This window comes from Pseudorca crassidens, chromosome 18, assembly GCF_039906515.1.
Source record: "Pseudorca crassidens isolate mPseCra1 chromosome 18, mPseCra1.hap1, whole genome shotgun sequence".
Taxonomy (NCBI): domain Eukaryota; kingdom Metazoa; phylum Chordata; class Mammalia; order Artiodactyla; family Delphinidae; genus Pseudorca; species Pseudorca crassidens.
In genome coordinates, this window is record NC_090313.1 from 75,273,479 (window position 1) to 75,298,715 (window position 25,237).

Consider the following 25,237-nt stretch of genomic DNA (forward strand, 5'->3'; position numbering starts at 1 on the left):
AATTTTACAGTAATTTGAACATGAGTGTATGACATGATTTTTAAGACCATTTTTAAAACTGTACTTAGTCATCCCAACGTTCATATAGAGAACTCTGCTTATTTGTTTGGGGAACATATTCTTCTCTCAACTCTGCTGCTCTTATTGTCTTTAACTTTCTGTGACAACGTTTTAAATAGTAATGCTGAATTTATGCTTATTCTGTGTACTCTGCAACTCTTATTGGTTAGAACAGCCACATGAAATGTACTTTTAAGTGTTAGCTATTTGCTACTAATATACTGCATTTGTTATATAAAATCCTGATTTAGAAAAATAAGCGTCTCCTAGGGAAAATAAACAGATTCACCAGAAAACGTGTTCAGATGATTATAATCATCATTAAAAATTACAGTATACATTAGCCTGCTACTAGGCCTCTGAGGTAGCTGCTTAGATAAACATTTGTATGATTTAGAACTTTCCTTGAAGTATTCTGAGTGTAATCTTTGAAGTCTGGTTTGGTTCCTGAGGAAAAAATAATGTATATATATATATATATCTCTGAGCCATCTAGAGGAATAAAACCGCCACCTTTAACGGATTAAATACCTGCAAGCCAAAACTGCTTATAAATACACTCCAGACTGAGCTTACGTCTTGTCTTCATAATGAAGTGGGTTCTGCCCAGTTTATACTAGGACAGATTTCATACCTTGAAACAGGAGACTGCCTTAGGACACTTCCACGTTCTCTACTAGGTCATAACATTCTCTAGAAACACCAGGCTGTTACTGCAGGTGGTTGCCTTAATAACATTTCAAGAGTACATGGATTCCAGGACCAGAGAAAGGGAGATGGGCCTGCAGTTCCAAGGCCTGAGTCACAGATTGTCAGCACTTTAAAATAATGTCACTAAGGAATGTTATAATTCCGTAAAGGTAACTCATATTTCTATTGTTGATATTGTTAATAATGTTATTATCTACATTTTCTCAGAGCTGATAAATGTTGGAAACCTTTTGAGACATTAGCTTCCACTGTTACACTTAACAGGACAGTAATCATGTGGTGTGGGGACATATAAACAATATGTATACATATTATGTGCACATATGCAAAGCATATGTTTATATATTTGCATCTGCTCAAATCCCTGTGCAGGAACTTACAGTTGTATTTTTGGGGGCAAGTTACATGACCTCTCTAAGTTGTTTCCTCATCCACGAAATGGGGCCAATGATAGTACTTACTTTTCAGGACCACTCTGAAGATTAATGAAATGACGCATGTAAAGCTGTGAGCTTTTTGCACATAGTTAAGCCTTCGATAAATGTTATTTTAATATTCGTATTGCATATGTACACCTTGATTTTGTTGAATTCTAATTCAGAAAAGTGGTATTTTAGATTCTCCTTTTCTTCCAGGAGTATCTCAGTAATAGGTAACAGTAACAAATGTCAGTAAAAATAGCTTTTCCCTGAGAATATAGTTTGTTGGGGATTTCCCTGTGATTAACTTCAAAAATTCAATTATTTCATATCCTTTTATCTTTTCACAAATTTTGAAGGTAGATTTGCACCTGCTTCACGATTGAGTGCTCTGATAACCCTTGTTAGTCAGAATCAGAAGAGAGCTCTGTAGCTTTTTTCTGGCAGTTAGTAAAATCCACACTTTTATACTATGTCAACTTTTCGCTCAAAGAATATAGGAGAAAAGTGGAAGTAAAATTAATTGGCTTCTTCAGAATCTTAAAATTGAAATGCATTATTTACTTTTATATTTGGGCTGAAGGTAATTATACAAATGATATGCTTATTTTACTTTGACTTCCCCTATGTCAACAGTCCTGAGTTTTTATAGTCCTGTGAAAATACAGTAGTCCAAAGTTTGCCCTTGTGATCCACAGGGCTCATGGGCCTCTGAAGAACTGTGTATTGCTTTCAGTTCTATAGTGATTTTTTTTTAATGACTTTAAAATTGCCACGTTATGTCTTTACTTTAGCTGTCATTACTTCAACTATATATATTATTCATTATCCAATAAATTTTTCCTCTCATGTTCAGGATCTTGCCCAGTGTGTTACATGCCAAGAAAAACACATTACTATAAAGAAGGAACCACACGAGTCCCTTGGAATGACAGTAGCTGGGGGCCGAGGAAGTAAAAGTGGCGAACTGCCCATCTTTGTGACCAGTGTGCCACCTCATGGCTGCCTTGCACGTGATGGCAGAATCAAGAGAGGTAAGCTAGGATCTTGTACAGTTTCACCACATCTCCCAAAGTCAACTCACATTTTTAAAAATAATGTCTACAAAGTTTCCTATTAAACATGGCTTTTTAAAATCCTTTAAAATGTCCTGTACATAATGGAAGCATAAAGCCTCTCTATATAAGGTTAGAAAAATGCCTAACATAAAGGGAGATTGCTGAAGCTTAATAATCTTTCTAACAGTTACTCTGACTGTTGGATTATTTTATGTTGGAAAAGACCCTCTAAGAGATTTATGCTTCCAGCATTATGGTAGACCAGATACTTTGAAGGATCATCTCACTGAAATACACTTGTTGCTTATTAAAAAGGTGTCTGGGTGGGAGGAGGATCACAGAAGAGGTGGAGCAGAGACAAACTTAATAAAAAGGAGTGGTTTTTAGGGATTAATTCATTCACAATTTCACAACCCCCATTGATTGATACTATATAATTTGTGTGGGTGGGGGTGGTAGTGGTAACAGTAGCATTCTCCATACACTTGGTTCATATGGAAAAGTGAGTCTTGAAAGCTATTTCTCCAAAAATGAAGTCATACACAAAAATTAACTGATCCAAGACCTAAATGTAAGAGCTAAAACTTTTAGAAGAAAATCAAGTGTAAACCCTCATGGCCTTGGCTTATGCAACAGATTAATCAATGGTTATCATAGATATGACACCAAAAACACAAGCAATAAAGACATAGAAACAGATTAATCAATGGTTATCATAGATATGACACCAAAAACACAAGCAATAAAGACATAGAAACAATCAATGAAACTAAAAGCTGCTTCTTTGAAAAGATGAACAAAATTGATAAACCTTTAGCCAGACTCAAGAAAAAAAGGGAGAGGGTCTAAATCAATAAAATTAGAAATGAAAAAAGGAGAAGCCACAACCAACACAACAGAAATATAAAGGACCGTAGAGACTACTACAAGCAACTCTGTGGCAATAAGGGACAACCTAGAAGAAATGGACAAGTTCTTAGGAAAGGTGCAATCTCCCAAGACTAAACCAGGAAGATATAAAAAAATGAACAGACCAATTACAAGTACTGAAATTGTATCTGTCATTAAAAAACTCCCAATAAACAAAAGTCCAGGACCAGATGGCTTCATAGGAGCATTCTATCAAACATTTAGACAAGAGTTAACACCTATCCTTCCAAAACTATTACCAAAAATTGCATTCTGTGAAGCCACCATCACCCTGATACCAAAATCAGACAAAGATACCACAAAAAAGGAAAATTACAGGCCAATATCACTGATGAACATAGACTCAAAAATCCTCAACGAAATACTAGCAAACTGAATCCAACAGTACATTAAAAGGATCATACACCATGATCAAGTGGGATTTATCCCAGGGGTGGAAGGATTTTTCAGTGTCCACAAATCAATCTGTGTGATACACCACATTAACAAATTGAAGGATAAAAATCATATGATCATCTCAATAGATGCAGAAAAAGCTTTTGACAGAATTCAACATCCATTTATGATAAAAACTCTCCAGAAAGTGGGCACGGAGGGAACCTACCTCAACATCATAAAGGCCATATATGACAAACCCACAGCTAACATCATACTCAATGGTGAAAAGCTGAAAGCATTTCCTCTAAGATCAGGAACAAGACAAGGATGTCCACTCTCGCCACTTTTACTCAACATAGTTTTGAAAGCCCTAGCCACAGCAATCAAGAGGAGAAAAGGAAATAAAAGGAATCCAAATTGGAAAAGAAGTGAAACTGTCATTGTTTGCAGACGACATGACACTATACACAGAAAATCCTAAACGTGCTACCAGAAAACTACTACAGCTCACCAATGAATTCGATAAAGTAGCAGCATACAAAATTAATACACAGAAATCTGTTGCATTTCTATACACTAACAGTGAAAGACCAAAAAGAGGAATTAAGGAAACAATCCCAATTACCACTCCATCAAAAAGAATAAAAATACCCAAGAATAAACCTACCTAAGGAGGCAAAAGACCTGCACTCTGAAAAATAAGACACTGATGCAAGAAATCAAGGATGAGACAGATGGAAAGATATATACCATGTCCTTGGATCAGAAGAATCAATACTGTCAAAGTGACTGTACTACCCAAGGCAATCAACAGATTCAGTGCAATTCCTATCAGATTACCAATGGCATTTTTCACAGAACAGTAAATTTTAAAATTTGTATGAAAACACAAAATGCCCCGAATAGCTAAAGCAATCTTGAGAAAGAAAAATGGAGCTGGAGGAAACAGGCTCCCTGACCTCAAACTATACTATAATGCTACAGTAATCACAACAGTGTGGTACTGGCACAAAAACAGAAATATAGATCAACGGAACAGGAGAGCCCAGAAATAAATACACGCACTTATGGTCTGTTAATCTACAGATGGCCAAAAGGCATGTGAAAAGATGCTCAACGTCACTAATTACTAGATATCACCTCACACCAGTCAGAATGCCCATCATCAAAAAGTCTACAAATAATAAATGCTGGAGAGGGTGTGGAGAAAAAGGAACCCTCCCTACAGTGTTGTTGGGAATGTAAATTGGTACAACTACTATGGATAACAGTATGGAGATTCCTTTAAAAAATAAAAATGGAGCTACCATATCCTGCAATCCCATTCCTGGGCATGTATTTGGAGAACATCATAATTCGCAAAGATATGTGCACCCCGATATTCATATCAGCACTATTTATAATAGCCAACACATGGAAGCAACCTAAGTGTCCATCAACAGATGAATGGATAAAGATGATGTGGTACATATTACAATGGAATATTACTCAGCCATTAAAAAGACGAAATAGTGCCAGTTGCAGCAACATGGATGGACCTAGAGATCATACTAAGTGAAGTCATACAGAGAAAGGCAAATATCATATGACATCAACTTATATAGGGAATCTAAAAAAAATACAAGTCAACTTATTTACAAAACAGACTCACAGACTTTGAAAACAAACTTATAGTTACTGAAGGGGAAACATGGTGGGGAGGGATAAATTAGGAGTTTGGGATTACAGAACCCTTATAGCTCAATAATAAAAGACAAATAACCCAATTTAAAAATGGGCAACTGATCTGAATAGACATTTCTCCCAAGAAAATACACAGATGGACAATAATCACTTGAAAAGATACTCAGTGACATTAGTTATTGGGAAATGCAAATTCATCGCTAGGATGAATATAGAAAAAAAAGACAATAACATTTGGCAAGGATGTAAAGAAATCGAGACTCTCATATATTTGCCAGAGAGAATGTAAAACAGTACAACTGTGTTGTAAAACAGTTTAGCAGTTCTTCAGAAAGTTAAACAGTTGTCACATGACCCAGCAATTCCATTCCTAGTGAAATGAAAGCATGTTCACACAAAAACTTGTACGTGAAGGTTTATAGCAGTATTTTCCATAATAGCCAAAAAGTAAAAACATCCCAAATGTCCATTTACTGGTGAATGGATGAAGAGACTGTGATTTATCCATACAATGGAATATTATTTGGCCATAAAAAGGAATGAAATATTGACACATTGTACAATATAAATGAATCTTGGAAACATGCTAAGTAAAAGAAGCCAGTCAGAAAAGACCACATGATTCCATTTATATGAAATATCCAGAAAAGGCAAATCTATAGAGATGGAAAGTAGATTAGCAGTTGTTTAGGACTCAGGGAAGGGAACTGATTACTAATGGGTACAGGGTTTTGGGGGTGGTGATAAAAATTTTCTAAGAATGACATGATGGTTGTACAACTCTGTGACTATGAAACCATAAAATTACAGACTTTGGTATATGAATTATATCTTTAGAAGGCTTTTTAAAAGTTATTTGTTCTGTTGTGGAATTTGAGGTAATTTTATTTCCTTCTTGTTATTTTATGTTTTCGAAGTTTTCTACAAAGAGAATGTTTTGCTTTAATAATCTGAAAAATGATGAATTGGGGGAGGATTTTCCGTGGGCTTTCTTAGTACAAACATTTGTGCTTCCTATAAAACTAATCCTTTTCCTTCCTAACCTTTTATATGAGCCTCATTGCTCTTTTTTATTATATTACTTGGTAGAGCAACAAAGACTAGTTTTCTTCTTCAAGCAGGACATGTTCAAATCACAAGTTTCATTTCTTTGTGTAGGCCCAAGGGTATCTTCTCTACATACTGAGATGATTGCACTGAGTGAACTATGTAGGGCTGTCTAGATGTATAAAACCGTATCAATATAAAGTAGAATATATTAAAAATTCCCTTCTAAGAGCAAAAGATCAAATCACTTTCTAATTGGAAGGAAGGGTAAGAAGAGAAATGAAGGTGCCCAGGGCCCGTCCACAGCTATACCAGGGCTGATGATGTGGACCCCAACTGCATTCCAGAGCCTCGAGCCAAACCTTTTCCTACATATTATTACATTGTTTAAAATTTTTGAATTGTTTAAAATTTTTGAATTGTTTTGGAGTGTTGTCCATGAATTGGATTTTTCCTCAGTATTCTAAGAATTATAAAGAGAAAAATGGTCTTTTCCCTTATTATGTCATCTGAGTTTTTGGAACTAACCTTTGTTAATTAGTTTACAGATAACAGGATTTACAGGGAAGTACTCACTTGGTGGCTCATTTTTCTTGCTCCCTTATTTGAACAGGTGACATCTTGTTGAATATCAATGGCATCGATTTGACCAGTTTAAGTCACAGTGAGGCTGTGGCTATGCTGAAGGCCAGCGCCACGTCACCCACGGTGGCCCTGAAAGCACTGGAGGTGCAGGTTGTGGAGGAGGCCACCCATGGCCCAGATGAGCAGCCCAGCACTGTCAGCGAGAATGAGTATGATGCCAGCTGGTCCCCGTCATGGGTCATGTGGCTTGGGCTGCCCAGGTACTGCAGCTTTTCTGTTGTTTTATGGAAAATTGCAATTGCAGTCTTCATCGGGGTAGCACAGCAAATTAAGAACGAAGCTGAAAAGACTTACCTCTGTTTACAAAAATAAATAAAGCTATTCTGTTCATTCCTACAAAAGGCTCCCCAGTGGGCCAGCTATGAGATTGGGTGGTCAGTCTCTTGCTTAGAACAGCTTTACCAACATTCACTCTGATACATGCTTCGACTTATGTGCATTTTTTCACCGGAAAAAAATAGGTCAAAGTGTGGGGCCTTTCCCTATCCCAGAAGTCTTTCTAAAAGCCCTACTCTTCTTACAAAGGAGTGTAAAACTGAGCTTTTATTGGACATAAGAGTCTTTAGGCCACACCCTTGCTGTTCAAGCGTTACTGCTTTTGACCCCCTTTAGGAGGAGGTCACAGCTCATGACCGGCTCACCAGACAGGACATTCTGTAGTTGGTCGGTGTCTGGTCGTGAGACATTTTGGAACCTCCAGGTGGTAGTTGTGTAATTTGGTACTGAGGTAGAGAGGATGTGAATTACCATCTTCATTTGTTTCCAACTCAGTTTAGATTCTTATTGTACAGAAAAATCCTGAAACTGAAATACGATGAAACGTTTTGACTTTTAAACTGGTATGAAAATGACTGATTCTTTAAGCAATAAGAATATGCCCGTTTCTGAGCCATCTAGCTTCATGTGGAATAAATTTATAATAACTAGCATTTATACAGTGCTATATGGTTTATAAAGTACTTTCACATGAAGAATAACACAAAAAGCAAGGATACTATTGGATTTCATTTATTAATTTAACTTGCTGACTTGTCCTCTCAGTTAAAAGAAGAAGAAAAAAAAAGTAAGAGGGCATAAAACTGTAATAGAATAACTGTTTCAGGGAACTCTAGGGCCCCTGTGGAGAGATTTTTCATGACAGAGATGATTAACTGCTTCATATGTTTAAAAACTGATTTTTTTCCCCATTAAAAAGTCAACATAGATTTAAATGGTTCCTATTCAACTTCTGCAGACATGCCATCTAAGTTGTGAGGTGTCAGCTGTCAGAAGGAACCTAACTGATCTTATTAAACACTCAGCCCAGAACTTTGTGTGTGAAGTTGTACCCTCATGCTGAGCAGTTCTGCCCAAGTGCCCAACTCCGCTGCTGCACAGGCCGAGACCAACGGCGTCCTGGAGAAACCCCCATGCTTCTTGTAGCTTTCCTTATTTGTTATTCCAGGCTAGTTTTGGGGTCAGTATCTCTTCCTTTGTTCAGAGCAGTTTCTGATGTGCCAGGAAGAATAACAAAGATTTTAGATGAGAAGTGCACAGGATAGTACAAGGCAATCTACAGAGTCGATGCAATCCCTATCAAATTACCAAGGGCATTCTTCACAGAACTAAAAAAATTAAAAAGTTGTATGGAAACACAAAAGACCCCAAATAGCCAAAGCAATCCTGAGAAGGAAAAATGGATAAGTGATCAAGATGGCGAAGTAGTAGGATGTGAAGCTCACCACCTCCCACAAATACATCTACATGTGGAACAATTCTCACAGAGTATCTACTGAATGCTGGCAGAAGACCTCAGACTGCTGAAAGGGCAAGAAAATCTTCACATAACCAGGCAGGACAAAAGAAAGAGAAAAAGAAAGTGAGACAGGAATCAGGACAGGACCTGTGCCCCTGGGAGGGAGCTGTGAAAGAGGAAAGGTTCCTGCATCCTGGGAGGCCCCCTCACCAGCGGGAAGATTAGCCAGGACAGAAGGGGAGCTTCAGAACCTCAGAGGAGAACGCAGCAGCTGGTTTTATGGCAGCCAGAGCAGTGGGAAGACTGCACAGATGGTCAGTGCCACCACCCTGCACTCCCCAGCCTGAGACACATGTCTGCCCGTACAGGTGGATGCTGGAACTTGGCCTTTGGAGATCAGACCTGGGGAGAGGACTGGGGTTGGCTGTGCAGAAACAGCCGTGGGGGGTGGGGGGCTGACATCTACTGTGACTGCACCTGAGGGTATACATGGAGGAAGCCTGGGCCACCTCAGAGGCCAGGCACCGTTGTTTGGGGGATGCACAAGGGGAGGGGCAGGACCTTGCACTGTAGCCTTTTCCCTTGTGTGTGCGCTCAGAGGTCAGGACACTGCCTGCACAGGCTCCAGGAGCAGTAGCAAGCCGCCTCCTGCCCAGACGCCAGGAGCAGTCACAAGCCACTGCCACGTCCCTCCTGGACTACAGGAGTGGTTGTGAGCTACCTCCGCTCCCATTGTGTGCTCCAGGGGTGAGGCTGAGCTGCCACCACCACCCAGAATCCCAGGACCAGGCATCAGCACACTCCCTATCAAGGGGATAATGATCAGCACATGCTGAGGAAATAGGCGACATGCATCCATACTAAAAACCACCCTCGCACCAAGTATATTAAACCCACACACGCTACACAGCAATGCCCCTAAATATAAATAGCGCTCCAAGGCCACAGAGTAAGAGATATATGACTAAATATAAAAAATACAATATAAGAAATGTAAGTAACATGAAGAAGCAGAGGAACCACTCCCAATTAAATGACCAAGAGAATTCCCCAGAAAGAACAAACAATGAAACAGACCTCTTCAGTATTTTCATTATCTCCTTGTTGAAATGGGTGTCTATTAGACTGAAGGAATGAAGAAAGGCTGTGGACAGAAATGCAGAGTACTGTAAAAATGAGCCAGAAACTATAAAGAGGAACCAAGAAAAATAAGAAAACTCATTTGCAGAGATGAAAGCTGAGCTAAAGGCAATGAACAACAGAATGAATAAGGCAGAAAAACGAAGAAGTGACCTGGAAGGTAGAATAATGAAAATCACCCAATCAGGACAGCAGACAGAAAACCAAACGAAAAATAATGAAAGCAATGTAAGAGACGTATGGGATAAAGTGGGCCAATCTACTTATAATAGGAATTCCAGAAGGGGAAGAAACAGAAAAGGGGACCGAAATGTATTTGAAAAAATTGTGGCTGAAAACTTCCCAAACCTAAAGAAGGAAACAGATATCCAGGTACAGGATAAACAAGATAAACCCAAACAGACCTATACCAAGACATATTATAATAAAAATGGCACAAGTTAAAGAGAAGATTCGAAAGGCAGCAAGAGAAAAAGAGTTAATAATAAAGGAAGCCCCCATAAGGCTATCAGCTGATTTCTCTACAGAAACATTGCAGGCCAAAACGGAGTAGCAAGATTTCAAAGTCCTGAAAGGGAAAAATATGCAACCTAGGATACTCTACCCAGCAAGATTATCATTTAGAATAGGAGAGATAAAGAATTTCTCAGACAAGCAAAAACTAAAAGAATACAGCAATACTAAACCTATCCTAAAGGAAATATTGAAAGGTCTTCTCCAAATGAAAAAGAAGAATCTACAGAAAAGAAAGTCACAAGTGGAAAGTAAATCACTTAAATAAGCCAGTACACAGATTAAAAAAAAAAATTCTGTGAAAGTGATGATAAACACAATGAACAGCAAAAGGATGAACATGAAGATGTAAAAGAGGACACCAGAATCATAAAACGTGGGGGAGGAGAGTAAGAAAATGTAACTTTTTTTTCCTAGAATGTGTTTGGCAGTCATAATATAGGCTCAATCTAAGGCAAATAGATACAGGAAGGGGGTAACATACTTGAAAAACAGGGTTAACCACAAATCTAAAGTATACAATAGATTCACAAAAACCAAAGAGAACATAAGTATAATACAAAAGAAAATCATTAAACCACTAAAGAAAAAGGGACAAAGAAGAAGTATAAAACCAATGAGAAAACAAGGTTTAAAATGGCAGTAAATACGTATCTATCAATAATTACCTTAAATATCAATGATTAAATGCTCCAATCAAAAGACACAGAGTAGCAGATTGGATTAAAAAAAAAAAGAGCCCACAATATGCTGCCTACAGGAGACCCACTTTAGGGCAAAGGACACATACATTGAAAGTGGGGGAATGGAAAAAGATATTTCACGCAAATGGAAATGGCAAGAAAGCGGGGGTTGTAATACTCAGACAGACTAGACTTTAAAACAAAGGCCGTAAAGAAAGATAAAGAAGGACACTATATAATGATAAAAGGATCAGTACAAGAAGAGGATTTGACACTAATCAACATATATGTATGTACCTATTGTAGGAGCACCCAAATACATAAATACTAACAAACAAAGGGAGAAATGGACAGGAATACAATAACAGTAGGAGACTTTAACACCCCACTCACATCAGTGGACAGATCTTCTAGACAGAAAATCAGTAAAGCAATAAAGATCCTAACTGATAGAACAGAACAGTTAGACTTCATTTATATATTCAGGACATTACAACCAAAAAACCCCAGAATACACAATTCTTTTCAAGTACACATGGAACATTCTCTAGGATTGACCACATACTAGGGCAAAATACAAGCCTCATCAAATTTAAGAGTATAGAAATTATCTGAAGCATCTTTTCTGACCACAATGGCATGTAACTAGGAATTAACCACAGAAAAAGAAATGAGGGGGGAAAAATGGTTACATGGAGACTAAACAATATGCTACTAAAAAACCAGTGGGTCAACAAGGAAATCAAAGAGGAAATTAAAAAATACCTTGAGATAAATTACAATGAAAACAACCATACAATATCTACGGGATGCAGCAAAAGCAGTTCTCAGAGAGAAGTTCATAGCAATACAGGCCTTCATCTCAAACAACCTAATAAAAGAATAAGAAGGACAAACAAAACCTAAAATCAGCAGGAGGAGGAAATAATAAAGATCGGAGGGGAAATCAATAAAATAGAGATTAGAAGAACAATAGAAAAATAATCAGTAAAACTAAGAGCTGGTTCTTTGAAAGGATCTGGCCAGGCTCACCAAGAAGAAAAGAGAAAGAACCCAAATATCCAAAATAAGAAATGAAGAAGGAGACATAACAATAGTGCAGAAATACAAAAACCATAAGGGAATACTATGAACAATTATATGCCGACAAATTCAACAACCTAGAAGAAATGGACAAGTTTCTAGAAACAAACAGCCCACCAAAACTGAATCAAGAAGAAATAGGTAATCTGAACAGAGCAGTCACTAGAAGTGAAATAGAATCTGCAGTTTTAAAGTTCACTACAAACAAAAAGTCCAGGACCCAGATGGCTTCACAGGCGAATTCTACCAAACATACAAAAAGGAACTTATACCAATACTTCTCAAACTCTTCCAGAAAACTGAAGAGAAGAGAACACTCCCAAAGACATTCTATAAAGCTATCATCACGCTGATACCAAAACCAGAGAAAGACACGACCGGAAAAGAAAACTACAGGCCAGTATCTTTGATGAATATAGATGCAGAAATTCTCAAGAAAATAACACATAAGATCATACACTATGACCAAGTGGGACTCACCCCAAGTTCACAAGGATGGTTCAACATAAGCAAATCAATCAATGTGATATACCACATCAACAAAAGACAAAAACCACGTAATCATCTCAACAGATGGAGAAAAAGCATTTGACAAAATTCAACATCCACTCATGATTAAAAAAAAAAAAAACTCTTACAAAAGTGGGTATAGAGGGAACATATCTCAATATAGTAAAAGCTATTTATGACAGACCCACAGCCAATATAATACTAAATGGTGAAAAGCTGAAAGCCTTCCTGCTAAAATCTGGAACAAGACAAGGATGCCCACTTATCTCTTCTATTCAACATAGTGTTGAAAGTCCTAGCCTCAACAATCAGACAAGAAAAAGAAAAGGTATCCAAATTGGAAAGGAAGAGGTAAAATTGTCATATGCAGATGATATGATACTATATGAGAAAAACTCCACACAAAAACTACTAGAACTGATCAACAAATTTAGCAAGTTAGCAGTATACAAGATTAACATTCAGAAATCAGTTGCATTTCTTTACACCAACAATGAACTATCAGAAAGGGAATGTAAAAAACAATACCTTTTAAAATTGCACCCCCCAAAATAAAATACTTAGGAATGAACCTGACCAAGGAGGTGACAGCCTTATACCCTGAGAACTATAAAACATGAATAAAGAAACTGAAGATGACTCAAGGAAATGGAAAGATATCGATTGGAAGAATATTGTTAAAATGGCCATACTACCCAAAGCAATCTACGTATTTAATGCAATCCCTATCAAATGACATTTTTCACAGAACTAGAATAATCTAAAATTCATATGGAACCATAAAAGACCCAGAATTGCCAAAGTAATCCTGAAGAAAAAGACAAAAGCAGAAGGCATAACCCTCCCAGACTTCAGACAGTACTACAAAGCTACAGTAATTAAAACAGGGTGGTACTGGCACAAAAACAGACATATGGATCAATGGAACAGAATAGAGAGCCCAGAAATAAACCCACACACCTACAGTCAATTAATCTTTGACAAAGGAGGCAAGAATACACAATGGAAAAAGAGTCTCTTCAGCAAGTGGTGTTGGGAAAGTTGGACAGCCGCACGTAAATCAATGAAGATACACCATACACAGGTCTCGCCATACACAAAAATAAACTCAAAATGGCTTAAAGACTTAAACATAAAACATGACATCATAAAACTCCTAGAAGAGAACGTATGCAAAACTTTCTCTGATGTAAATCATACCAGTGTTTTCTTAGGTCAGTCTCCCAAGGCAATAGAAATAAAAAAAAAAAAACAAATGGGAACTAATCAAACTTAACGAACTTTTGCACAGCAAAGGAAACCATAAACAAAAAGACAACCTACAGAACAGGAGAAAATATCTGCAAATGGTGTGACCTACAAGGCCTTAATTTACAAAATATATAAGCAGCTCACAAGTCAACAACAACAACAACAAAAGAACCCAATTAAAAAATGGACAGAAGACCTAAATAGACATTTCTCCAAAGATGACATACAGATGGCCAATAAGCACATGAAAAGATGCTCAACATCGCTAATTATAAGAGAAATTCAAATCAAAATTACAATGAGGTATCACCTCACACCAGTCAGAATAGCCATCATTAAAAAGTCTACAAACAATAAATCCTGGAGAGGGTGTGGAGAAAAGGGAACCCTCTTGCCTTGTTGGTGGGAATGTAAATTGGTACAACCACTATAGAAAACAGCATGGAGGTTCCTTAAAAAACTAAAAATAGAGCTACCATATGATCCAGCAATCCCACTCCTGGGCATATATCTAGAGGAAACTGTAATTCAAAAAGAGACAGGCACCCCAGTGTCCACTGCAGCACTATTTACAATAGCCAAGACACGTAAGCAACCTAAATGTCCTGGACAGAGGAATAAAGATGTGGTACATGTATACAACGGACTACTACTACTCAGCCTTAAAAATAAGAATGAAATAGTGCTATTTGCAGCATCATGGATGGACCTAGAGATTATCATACTAAGTGAAGTCAGACAAGAGAAAGACAAATATCATATGACATCACTTATATGTGGAATCTAAAATATGACACAAATAAACCTATGTATGAAACAGACTCACAGACATAGCAAACACACAGGTGGTTGCCAAGGGGGAGGGGATTGGGGGAAGGGTGGAATGGGAGGTTAGGGTTAGCAGATGCAAGCTTTTATATATAGAATGGGTAAACATCAAGGTCCTACTGTATAGCACAGAGAACTAGTCAGTATCCTACAATAAACCATAATGGAAAAGACTACAAAAAATAATGTATATATATGTAAAACAATCACTTTGCTGTACAGCAGAAATAAACACAACACTGTAAATCAACTATACTTCAATTTAAAAATATACTGATTAAAAAAAAAGAGCTGGAAGAATCAGACTCCCTGACTTCAGCCTATACTACAAAGCTACAGTCATCAAAACAGTATGGTACTGATATAGATCAATGGAACAGGATAGAAAGCCCAGAGATAAACACATGCACATATGGTCACCTTATTTTTGATAAAGGAGGCAAGAATATACAATGGAGAAAAGACAGCCTCCTCAATAAGTGGTGCTGGGAAAACCAAACAGCTACATGTAAAATAATGATTTTAGAACATTCTCTAACACCATACACAAAAATAAACTCAAAATGGATTAAAGACTTAAATGTAAGGCTAGATACTTTAAAACTCTAAAGGGAAAACACAAGCAGAATACTCTTTGACATAAATCACAGCAATATCTTTTTGGATCCACCTCCTAGAGTAATGAAAATAAAAGCAAAAATAAACAAATGGGACCTAAATAAACTTAAAAGCTTTTGCACAACAAAGGAAACTATAAACAAAATGAAAAGACAACCCACAGAATGGGAGAAAATATTTGCAAACGATGCGACTGACAAGGGATTAATCTCCAAAATATACAAATAGCTTATGCAGCTCTGTATTAAAAAAAAAAACCCAATTTAAAAAATGGGCCAATCTAAACAGACATTTCTCCAAAGAAGACATACGGATGGCCAAATAGCACATGAAAATAGGCTCAGAATTGCTAATTATTAGAAAAATGCAAATCAAAATTACAATGAGGTATCACCTCACACCAGTTAGAATAGCCATCATTAAAAAGTCTACAAACAATAAATGCTGGAAAGGGTGTGGAGAAAAGGGAACCCAACAACACTGTTGGTGGGAATGTAATTGGTACAACCACTATGGAGAACAGTATGGAGGTTCCTTAGAGAACTAAAAACAGAGCTACCATACGATCCAGCAATCCCACTCCTGGGCATATATCCAGAGAAAACCATAATTCGAAAAGATACAGGCACCCCAATGTTCACTGCAGCTCTGTTTACAATAGCTAAGACATGGAAACAACCTAAACGTCCATCGACAGAGGAACAGTTAAAGATGTGGTACGTGTATACAATGGAATACTACTCAGCCATAAAAAGAGTGAAATAATGCCATTTGCAGCAACATGCATGGACCTAGAGATTATCATACTAAGTGAAGTCAGACAGAGAAAGACAATTATCATACGTCACTTATATGTGGAATCTTAAAAAAATGATACAAATCAACTTATTTACAAAACAGAAACAGAGTCATGGACTTCGAAAACACACTTCCAGTTACCAAAGGGAAACATGGTGGGGAGGGATAAATTAGCAGTTTGGGGTTAACATAAACACACTACTACATATAAAATAGATAACCAACAAAGACCTACTGTATAGCACAGGGAACTCTATGCAATATTCTGTAATAACCTATATGTGAAAAGAATCTGAAAAAGAATGGATATGTATATATGTATAACTGAATCACTTAGCTGTACACCTGAAACACAATACTGTAAATCAACTATATTCCAATATAAAGTTAAAAAATAAATACACAGGATAGTAAAACCTGTTTTTGAGCCCACCTGTGTCAAAAGAATACCTGTCAATAAACAGCCGCTGTTCTGTGGATTCTCGGAGGTCTCTATTGTATGCAAACCCGTACTCAGCAACTGTGGGTCACAGGGGCCGCCACCTAGGGTAGCAGCTCTGGTTTTCCTAAGAGGGAGGCTCTTCCACTATGATTTGCTGGGTGTACCAGACAACTGCTCATCTGTGTTTTGTTTTTTTGCAGAAGATTCAGAATAATGAAAACAACCTGCACTGTCCTAAAATATCAGGCCACTGTGTGGGACTCTTCTGCATCTCAGGAGCCTTTTTAATGCTGATCACTGAGCTAAGACAGTAGACCAGATGAGAAGTTCTAGCATGTTGTTTATTGCTCCCCAACAATGATGCACGTAACATGGTGTGTAGTTATAACAAACGTGAACAGGCTATAAAAAGCCTTCCCACTAATTTTTCTTGATTTCTGTTTTTGTCTATAGTGCCCTTCACAGCTGCCATGATATAGTTTTGCGAAGAAGTTACTTGGGAAGCTGGGGCTTCAGTATCGTTGGTGGATATGAAGAAAACCACACCAATCAGCCTTTCTTCATTAAAACCATTGTCTTGGGAACTCCTGCTTATTACGATGGAAGATTAAAGTGAGTCTTGTTATGTTTAATGATGTACTTTGTGTTTATTCTAGACTGGGGTCAGCTCCAAATCCAGCCTGATGTCTGTTTTTATAAAGTTTTATTGGAACATGCCCACGCTCACTCGTTTGCGTATCACCATGGCTGCTTCCGAGCCACGACGGCAGAGCCGAGTGGCTGTGACAGAGACCGGTGATTCGCAGAGCCTGAGATATTGATCTACCATCTGGCCCTTTACAGAACGGTTTGCCAGCCCTGGTCTAGATTGAAGCACCTTTACCATCTTGGCACTCATAGGTTCAGTGCCTGTTATTAGATTAACAAAATAAAGCTGAGTCGTTTGGGCACATTGTGACGCGACAACTTGCTCTGAACACTTGGGTCCAGTCCCGTCATTAGGTAACTTTTTCTCTGCAGCACTTACGTCAGCCTAACATTCAATTTATGCAAGTCCACATGGGAGGGATGTTGTTGCACTTCTTGCTATATCCCTGGCGGCCATCACAGGGCCTTGTGTATGTAGTAAAGTCTTCGTCAACACTGGATGGGTGATGTGCGGGCCAGGCGCAGGACTAGGCGCTGGGCACGGGTTACTGAATCTTCTTAGTAACCTGTGAGGTAAGTGCTGCTGTGGTTCCTATTTTATACGCAAGATAACTGAGGCTTCGACAGGTTAAAAACCTGCCCACAGTCGAACAGCTGGAAGTAGTTGACAGTGATTTAAACCAGGACCGTGTGGCTCAGAGCCTTTGCCATTCAGCCCCGCTACTGTCACCACTGGGCAAAAAGCATTCTCTCAATCTCTGTGCCGCCTCTTTTTCAAAGCTCAGGCACGTTGAGAAGAAAGAGGTCTTATATCAAGAGATTACACAAGCAGAGGAGATGGGTGACCAAGTTCTTAGTGCCTAGTTTTGGATGAAAGAAACGGTTCTTAAAAAGTGGATGCTGACAGCCTCGTCAGCGAGCTGCACAAATGGGGAGTTTACACTGTTTGCAAACACAGAGTGACAGCTCAAGAATACTGGGACAAGCCGATCAGGGTTAGTGTGCTGCAGATCAGTCTTACCCTGACACAGATGGAAAAACATCATTATTTTAGGAGGAAAGAGGAATGGGGGGATGACTTAACTGTTCTCTTAGCCAAGTTACTCAACCAGTCTGGGTCTCATGCAAATTATAAACTAACTTCCACTTACTTCCAAAAAGCAACTGAAGCAGCTCACAGTAAAGTAGCATGTTTGTATTCACACTAAAGACTAAAAACCAAAGGCGAGAAAGGCCTTCGGACTCATCATCCATTCGTGGTAATTCGCCTTGGAGGACAGCGAGCATGCGTAGCTGACAGAGGAGGTGCGGGTCTTATTCTCAATTTAATTGAGCCCTCGAATGTATGAGCGGTAAGGATGAACGATGAAAATCAGCAGCACCGTCCAAATGTATCATCTGGTATTTTTAAAAGAGGCAGCAGGGGCTTCCCTGGTGGCGCAGTGGTTGAGAGCCCGCCTGCCGATGCAGGGGACGCGGGTTCGTGCCCCGGTCCGGGAAGATCCCACATGCCGCGGAGCGGCTGGGCCCGTGAGCCATGGCCGCTGGGCCTGCGCGTCCGGAGCCTGTGCTCCGCAACGGGAGAGGCCACAACAGTGAGAGGCCCGCGTACCGCAAAAAAAAAAAAAAAAAAAGGCAGCAGATTTATTCTCTTAACTATATGTTGCTTAAGCTTATATGAAAATTATTCTGCTTGCCCTTAAAATCATCTACCAGTTAGAGGAGAGGCTGGCAAGGGAAAGCCAACACAGGCTTAAAAATCACCCCAGATGTCTCTCAAAGTAAACTGTGTAGCCTACTCATTGACAGTGGTTAAGTGTGGTTTTCCTGCGAAGCAAGTCCCGGGATAACAGTTTCAGAATCACAGAAACAGTGACTGTCTCTGTCTGTCGTTGTGCAGGTGTGGAGACATGATCGTGGCCGTAAACGGCCTGTCGACCGTGGGCATGAGCCACTCGGCGTTGGTCCCCATGCTGAAGGGGCAGAGGAACAAAGTCACACTGACAGTGGTCTGCTGGCCTGGCAGCCTGGTGTAGACTCTGAAGTTGGTTTTAAGTCAAACATCTTCCTTTCTTTAGGGCTTGGAAAGAAAACTCTTTGGTTTTGTCGAGTTTCTGTTTGTAAGGGGCTGCAGACACAGCTGGGTATACGCAGGGTCAAAACCACTAGGCTCGTCTTTTGTTATTGAAATGTTTCCTTCCGTTTGCCAGCTCAGTGCCCGTCTTCCACTAACCCTTGTGAGACCACATTTTCAGAATTCAGATTCTCAGCTGTCACAATGTGAGCTATAATAAAGAATGAAGTCCGCCCAAACTGTGAGCCAGCCGGCTGGGTCAGATGACTTCTGGTGGCTCTGTTTTCACTAACTGAGTCAGAAAATGAGTTCCACGTGCCCAAGACGGGCAGCACGTGCTGCCCCTGGAGCGGCAGTGCCGGGAACGGATGCGTTCGGAGTTTGGATAAGGCTTTCCCAGTTTACACGGTGCCACATTTCAAAACTTCATGCTGTTTATAAGGAGATTTTTCTGGCTTATTTTATTTCTGCTTTAATCTCAGTACTCATAGATGAAGACATTAAGTCTGAGACCCCTAAAGAGATTTTTTAAAAATAATGTACCATTATTAGAATAGTAGAGAATAAAAGATAACACTATCCAGTGACAAAGGAATTTGGAGATAATTATAGTTTACAGCTGGAGATGGTAAAAGCCGCATTTACTTGCACAGTCCAAACGCATTAAAGAGTCATTTCCAAGAGGATGTTTTGTTAGGTAGGAAAATTTTGAAGCAGTTTTTGCTAAAAATCGTTTTCTAGCGTTTGTATTATGCTCCTATCAGCAAACTTGGCTGGAAATGTTTCTGTGATTTATGCAATTAGATGATAAAAATGAAACCAGATTGCTGTTAAATGCACATTCATATATATCACAGCTAAGTAGAAGACACACCTTTTTTACTTTATTCTCAAGTGTTTTAGAAACCGTTATTTTTCCCCATTATTTCTTTACTTAGTTATTTCAGGAAAAATTCTGAAAGATACTAACATGTGAAACCTGCTATACCAGATTTTAAAAACACTTTTCAGTCAGTCCTTCTTGGTCACTAGACTATCTCATGCTTTTTGAAATGTTTTTGAAACCTGACCAGCCCATTTTGTTTGTCTTTTAACCATCACAGTTGTCCATTGGAAGCACACATAAAGAAGTGAATAAGAGGAAAGTCTTTACCTTATGAATATTATGCATACTTGAAAAAAGTTTCATTTAGAAATCTAGTTCAGAATCTGAGCTAATACAAGTGACCTCTAATAAATGGTGTTGATGGTCAGAGAATGTATTTCAGAATACTACAGTATATTATGAAGCATGACCACTTTATTTCAAAACTTAGCAGTTGCCTTGCTGGGGTTTACTGTTTCTGTAGCGTGTCACAGATTATTCCAGTGAGTTTTTTAACGATTGTTTTTAAACCTATCTCTTGACTAAATAGGAAATGGCAACAGTAATCATTACTGACTTGTTCAACCCCTCAGCGGCACTGTGTGATCAGCAGTTAGCCAAGAGGCAGTGGAATGCCCTATGCAGTATATGACTGTTATGTGATGATGGGCTTTTGAAGCAACTTGATATTGAAATGCTTTGTTATTCTAATTGACATAGAACAAGTTTTTTTTCCTGCTCCCCAAACAGAATTTTGTAGCCTACTTTGCTATTTTTTAAAACGTTTTGTAAGAATGCATCATTCTTGGGGAGTGGTCACCCATCAACAAATATCCTAACTGCCACTTTGTTACAAATAAAATGCTTACAGCGAACCTGGTGATAAAATGAATATTTTGAAAGACGACTTTTTTTCAATATTATTTTTATCATGGAAATCTTGAAATCAGTTTAAGCTAATTTGGTTTTATTACAAAAGACTGTAGCTGTTGGTCAGAATGATATTTGGTGATGGAAACTTGTTCATAATTTATTGATACTGTCGAAATATTTGAATTCTCTCATTTTAAGCTTAGATATTTTGATTTGTTCTGTGCCTTCAGTTTAAATTACTTCAGGATTTTTCAGATGTGTTTAAATAATGGTGTGATAATCATTTAGGATGGAAATAAAAATCATCCTTTCCGTAAGAGCGACATTGTCTCTTTTCCTGCACAGCAGATGCTGACTCACGTGTGGTCCTTATCTTTGTTCGTGGCATTTTGTCATCGCTACGATATCCCAAGCTTGAAGACTTGGGATCACGAATCCATCTCCTAATTCTCACTGCTGTAGGCAGAACACAGGTGATCCCTACTGACACTCGGGATCTCAGCCTGTGCAGGACCTCTAGACGGTGGCCACTGAGGACCAGAAATGTGACTAGTGCCACGTGTTGACATGCTAATACCTTGGACATATTGGGTTGTATAAAGTTATTAATTTGACCAGTTTTTTACTTTAATGTGGTTACTAGAAAACTAAACCACCTCTATGGCTCACCTTGCATTTCTCTGGGACGGCAGCACTGGTTTCCTCAACTGCACCTACCAGGCAGTCCTGACACTGGGATTTCTGTTCTTGTAGAGCTTTGCTCACTCCCTGCATTAAAAAAAAAAAAAAAAGTTTTAGTTGAAAGTTAGCTCCCAATTTCCTAGTAAGTTAAGCTCAACCCAAGGCCTCTGGTCCAACCCCAATCAGGATTTCCACAGCCCGGGAGGTCCATGCACCTGCACACACACTGGTGGTGTTCCCTCCCATGCCCCTGCGGTGCTTTCCCTTCCCTGCACGTTCACGTGGTCCCGTGTCTGGAGGCAGAGCTTGAGCGCCGCCCCCTCTTGCCTCCACTCCCCACTTTCAGGAGAATGATCCTCCTTATGGTGAATCTCAGCGGGCCTTTATACCAGACTTCATTTTGGCTCCCATCACCTACTTCTGTCATAGTTCTAAGTACCGTCTCTGATTGCCACCTTGCCATTCTGAATACCACTGATGCCCTGGGTCTGTAGCTCCCAGTCTGTAGACTAAGCATCCTGTTGCTTTAGGGCCCCTAAATCTCAGTTCTGCAAAACTGAACTTTCCCAAGCCTCTGCCTACTTCCACTCTTTCGATCCAGACTCTCATGACAGCAGAGTAACCTTCCTAAACCCCAACCCTGTGTGCAGGTCTTCGGCAGTTCCACGTCGTCTGCACAGCAGCTCAGCACCGCGTGGAAGGCCCCTCACGACCTGGTCCCACCTCCCCTGCCTCTCTTCTAAACCACCACCCACCCCCTGCCCTCCTGGGTCTCCGTGGCTGGCTTGGCTCAAGTGACATCACCTCCTTGAGAAATCATTATCGAGCTCTCAGGGCAAACACCCTTCTCCTCCTAAAAGATTTTATTACATTGCATTTTTATGGTCATGATGTGTGCTAGGACAACTTGTCAGGTAGATGCTTGAATACCAGTTTCAAACAGTTTTTAAAACCAGACATTAAATATCAGATTCTGCACCTCCTGAAGAACCCAGGGTATCCCAGAGAGAGAAGCTAGGCCTCCTGTGCTTTTCTGTTCCAGGGTCACATCCAGGACACGTGACCACCAGCTGTCACATCTCCTTAGGTCTTCCTTGGCTGTGAGGCCACTTTCTCAGACTTTCCTTGTTTCCGAGGATCTTGACAGTGTTGAAGAGGATGGACGGGGACACTGCAGGACGCGCTCTATCGGCGTTCGTCTCCTGTTCCTCATGATTAGACTGGGATTATGGGCTTGGGGGAGGAAGAGCGCCGTTCTCCTCTTGTCATCTCGAGGGCACGCACTGTCCACAGGATTTATGACCACTGATGCTGCCCGTGACCACCCGGCCCACGTGTGTCCGGCTTCTCCACAGTGAAGTACTCTTCTGTCTAACCCTCCCGCTCCACCCAAAAGCTCTGTCCCCTCTGCACTGTCGACTCCGGCCACCCCTGCAGTCTAACGTGACCACCAGACTGCGGTTCCTCCAATTAGTCATGACTACGATTGTTCCGAACAGTCAAGATTTGTTTAGATTTCGTTTCTGAACTATGTGAAATACAGAAAAACTGACACCAGCAGAGTTTGTAGTAGTTCTTACTACAATAATATCCCACAAGGAACATGTGGAGAAGAGTTATTGACATCCCCATGTTCACTGCAGCATTGTTCACAATAGCCAAGATCTGGAAACAGCCTACATGTCCATCAATGGATAAAGACGTGGTGTATGTAAACGATGGAATACTGTTTAGCCGTAAGAAATCAATCCTGCCATGTGGGACAACATGGATGGACCTGGAGGGCATCATGCTAAATTAGATAAGTCAGAGAGAAGGACAGGGCTGCCCTGGTGGCGCAGCGGTTGAGAGTCCGCCTGCCGATGCAGGGGACACGGGTTCGTGCCCTGGTCCGGGAAGATCCCACATGCCGCGGAGCGGCTGGGCCCGTGAGCCATGGCCGCTGAGCCTGCGCGTCCGGAGCCTGTGCTCGGCAACGGGAGAGGCCGCAACAGTGAGAGGCCCGCGTACCGCAAAAAAAAAAAAAGGACAAATACCAAACCATCTCATATGTGGAATCTTAAAACAGATTGCTGGTTTGCCAGAGGTGTGGGGGGCAGGGGGTTGAATAGGTGAAGGGGATCAAAAGGTACAAACTTCCAGTTATAAAATAAGTCATGAGGATGTAAAGTACAGCGTGGGGACTACAGTTGATACTGCATTGCCTATTTGAAAGGTGCTGAGGAGTAGATCTTAAAAGTTATCACGAGAAAAAAACGTTCTAACTGTATGGTGACGATGTTAGCAAGACTCACTGTGGTCATTCTGCAATGTATGCAGTGTCAAATCTTGCACACCTGAAGCTAATAAGTCAATTATACCTTTAAAAAAACGTGTGGGAAACAGGCCAGAGTGGGATTAAAGGCAACTTATTGACCTAAAGGAGCTGGGAGCTCTGCTGCAGCCCAGATGTCGGGGGAGGTTTCATAAAAGTGTGGGATGCAGCGCCGTCCTCACCATCCTGCTGCCAGTTTCCAAGCTGTCTGGAGTCACTAAAGCAGTTTTTCATTTTCCAGAGGGGAAAAAAGGGAGTTGCAGAGATCACTGTCAGCAACTTATCCAGAGCAAACACAGCTTGTGTTAAACCCAGAGATAGCTCCCATAGGAAGAGTTGGGAGGCGGATCTGGGGGGTTCGTTTTCTCAGGACACTGCGCCACGTGAGCTGGTTTTCAGACAGCGCAGCCCTCCCTCCCTCCCTCCCAGCTGTCGCACTTTTCTCCCTACAAAACCACGGCTACAACTTCCTGATTTCCATTCTTTTGCATATTAAAGTGGGCTGCTGCTTTATTGCTCAGATCCTTGAGACTTTAGTCTGATAAATGGATGGTTAAAGTTAAATGTGAAGTTAACCAGCCTGGATAGCTTCTAAGGTTACCTCATCCGTTCATCATGCCTGAAGGTCTCGTCGGACCGTAGAGTAAAAACCCCATTCGTTGATAGTTTGTTGTTGTTGTTGTTGTTGTTGTTGGCTGCACCACGCACGGGGCATGTGGGATCTTGGTTCCCCAGCCAGGGATCGAACCCCCGCTCCCTGCCGTGGAAGCACGGAGTCCTAACCACTGGACTGCCAGGGAAGTCCCTCCCCATTCGTTCAGATTTAACTGACTTGCAGTATTAAAGCTAAGAGCTGAAGTAAGATATTCTTAAAGTGCCAAGTGAAGTCAAGGTATTAAATAAACGGAGAGTGGGGTGTTGAGGCTGCATGCTGACGCATACTCCTTAAGTTGCCTTTAAATACCCAAGCACGTTCAAGTGATTGACGTGTTTCTTTACCATGTGGTCGTTTAAACTAAAACTTATCCAGCACCTACTGTGTGCACAAGACACAGCTGGGCTCTGGATCACTGCTTTATCACACCTGACTTCGTCTGTCATAACCCAGACTCCCCTGCGTTTTTCCACACTTGGTGATAAATGAACCAGTGTAGATTCCAGCGGCCTGGTGACCTGCTGCCCAGTTAGGGGCTGGGAATTCAGAAAGTGAGCCTTCTCTCTTCAGTCTCTCTGCCTGCTGAAGGGGAGGT

The 25,237-nt window shown here is 40.2% G+C and overlaps 1 protein-coding gene and 1 long non-coding RNA gene across 6 annotated transcripts in view; one reads left to right on the forward strand and one right to left on the reverse strand.

Annotated features, from left to right (window-relative positions):
* The window catches only part of LNX2 (ligand of numb-protein X 2), an 85,849-nt gene extending 64,540 nt beyond the window's left edge, over window positions 1–21,309 (forward strand). For 2 of the 3 annotated variants that reach the window (XM_067713628.1, XM_067713626.1), the window contains exons 6-9: window positions 2,047–2,224; window positions 6,900–7,131; window positions 16,986–17,144; window positions 19,081–21,309. In XM_067713628.1, the coding sequence (XP_067569729.1) occupies window positions 2,047–2,224; window positions 6,900–7,131; window positions 16,986–17,144; window positions 19,081–19,216 (705 nt within the window). In that variant the 3' untranslated portion in view covers window positions 19,217–21,309. The other variant, XM_067713627.1, reaches the window with a different exon arrangement.
* The window catches only part of LOC137211298 (uncharacterized), a 53,144-nt gene that overhangs the window by 22,881 nt on the left and 5,026 nt on the right, over window positions 1–25,237 (reverse strand). For all 3 annotated transcript variants that reach the window (XR_010937016.1, XR_010937015.1, XR_010937017.1), the window contains exon 4: window positions 21,662–21,760. This is a non-coding gene — a long non-coding RNA (uncharacterized lncRNA). The remainder of the gene's footprint in view (window positions 1–21,661; window positions 21,761–25,237) is intronic.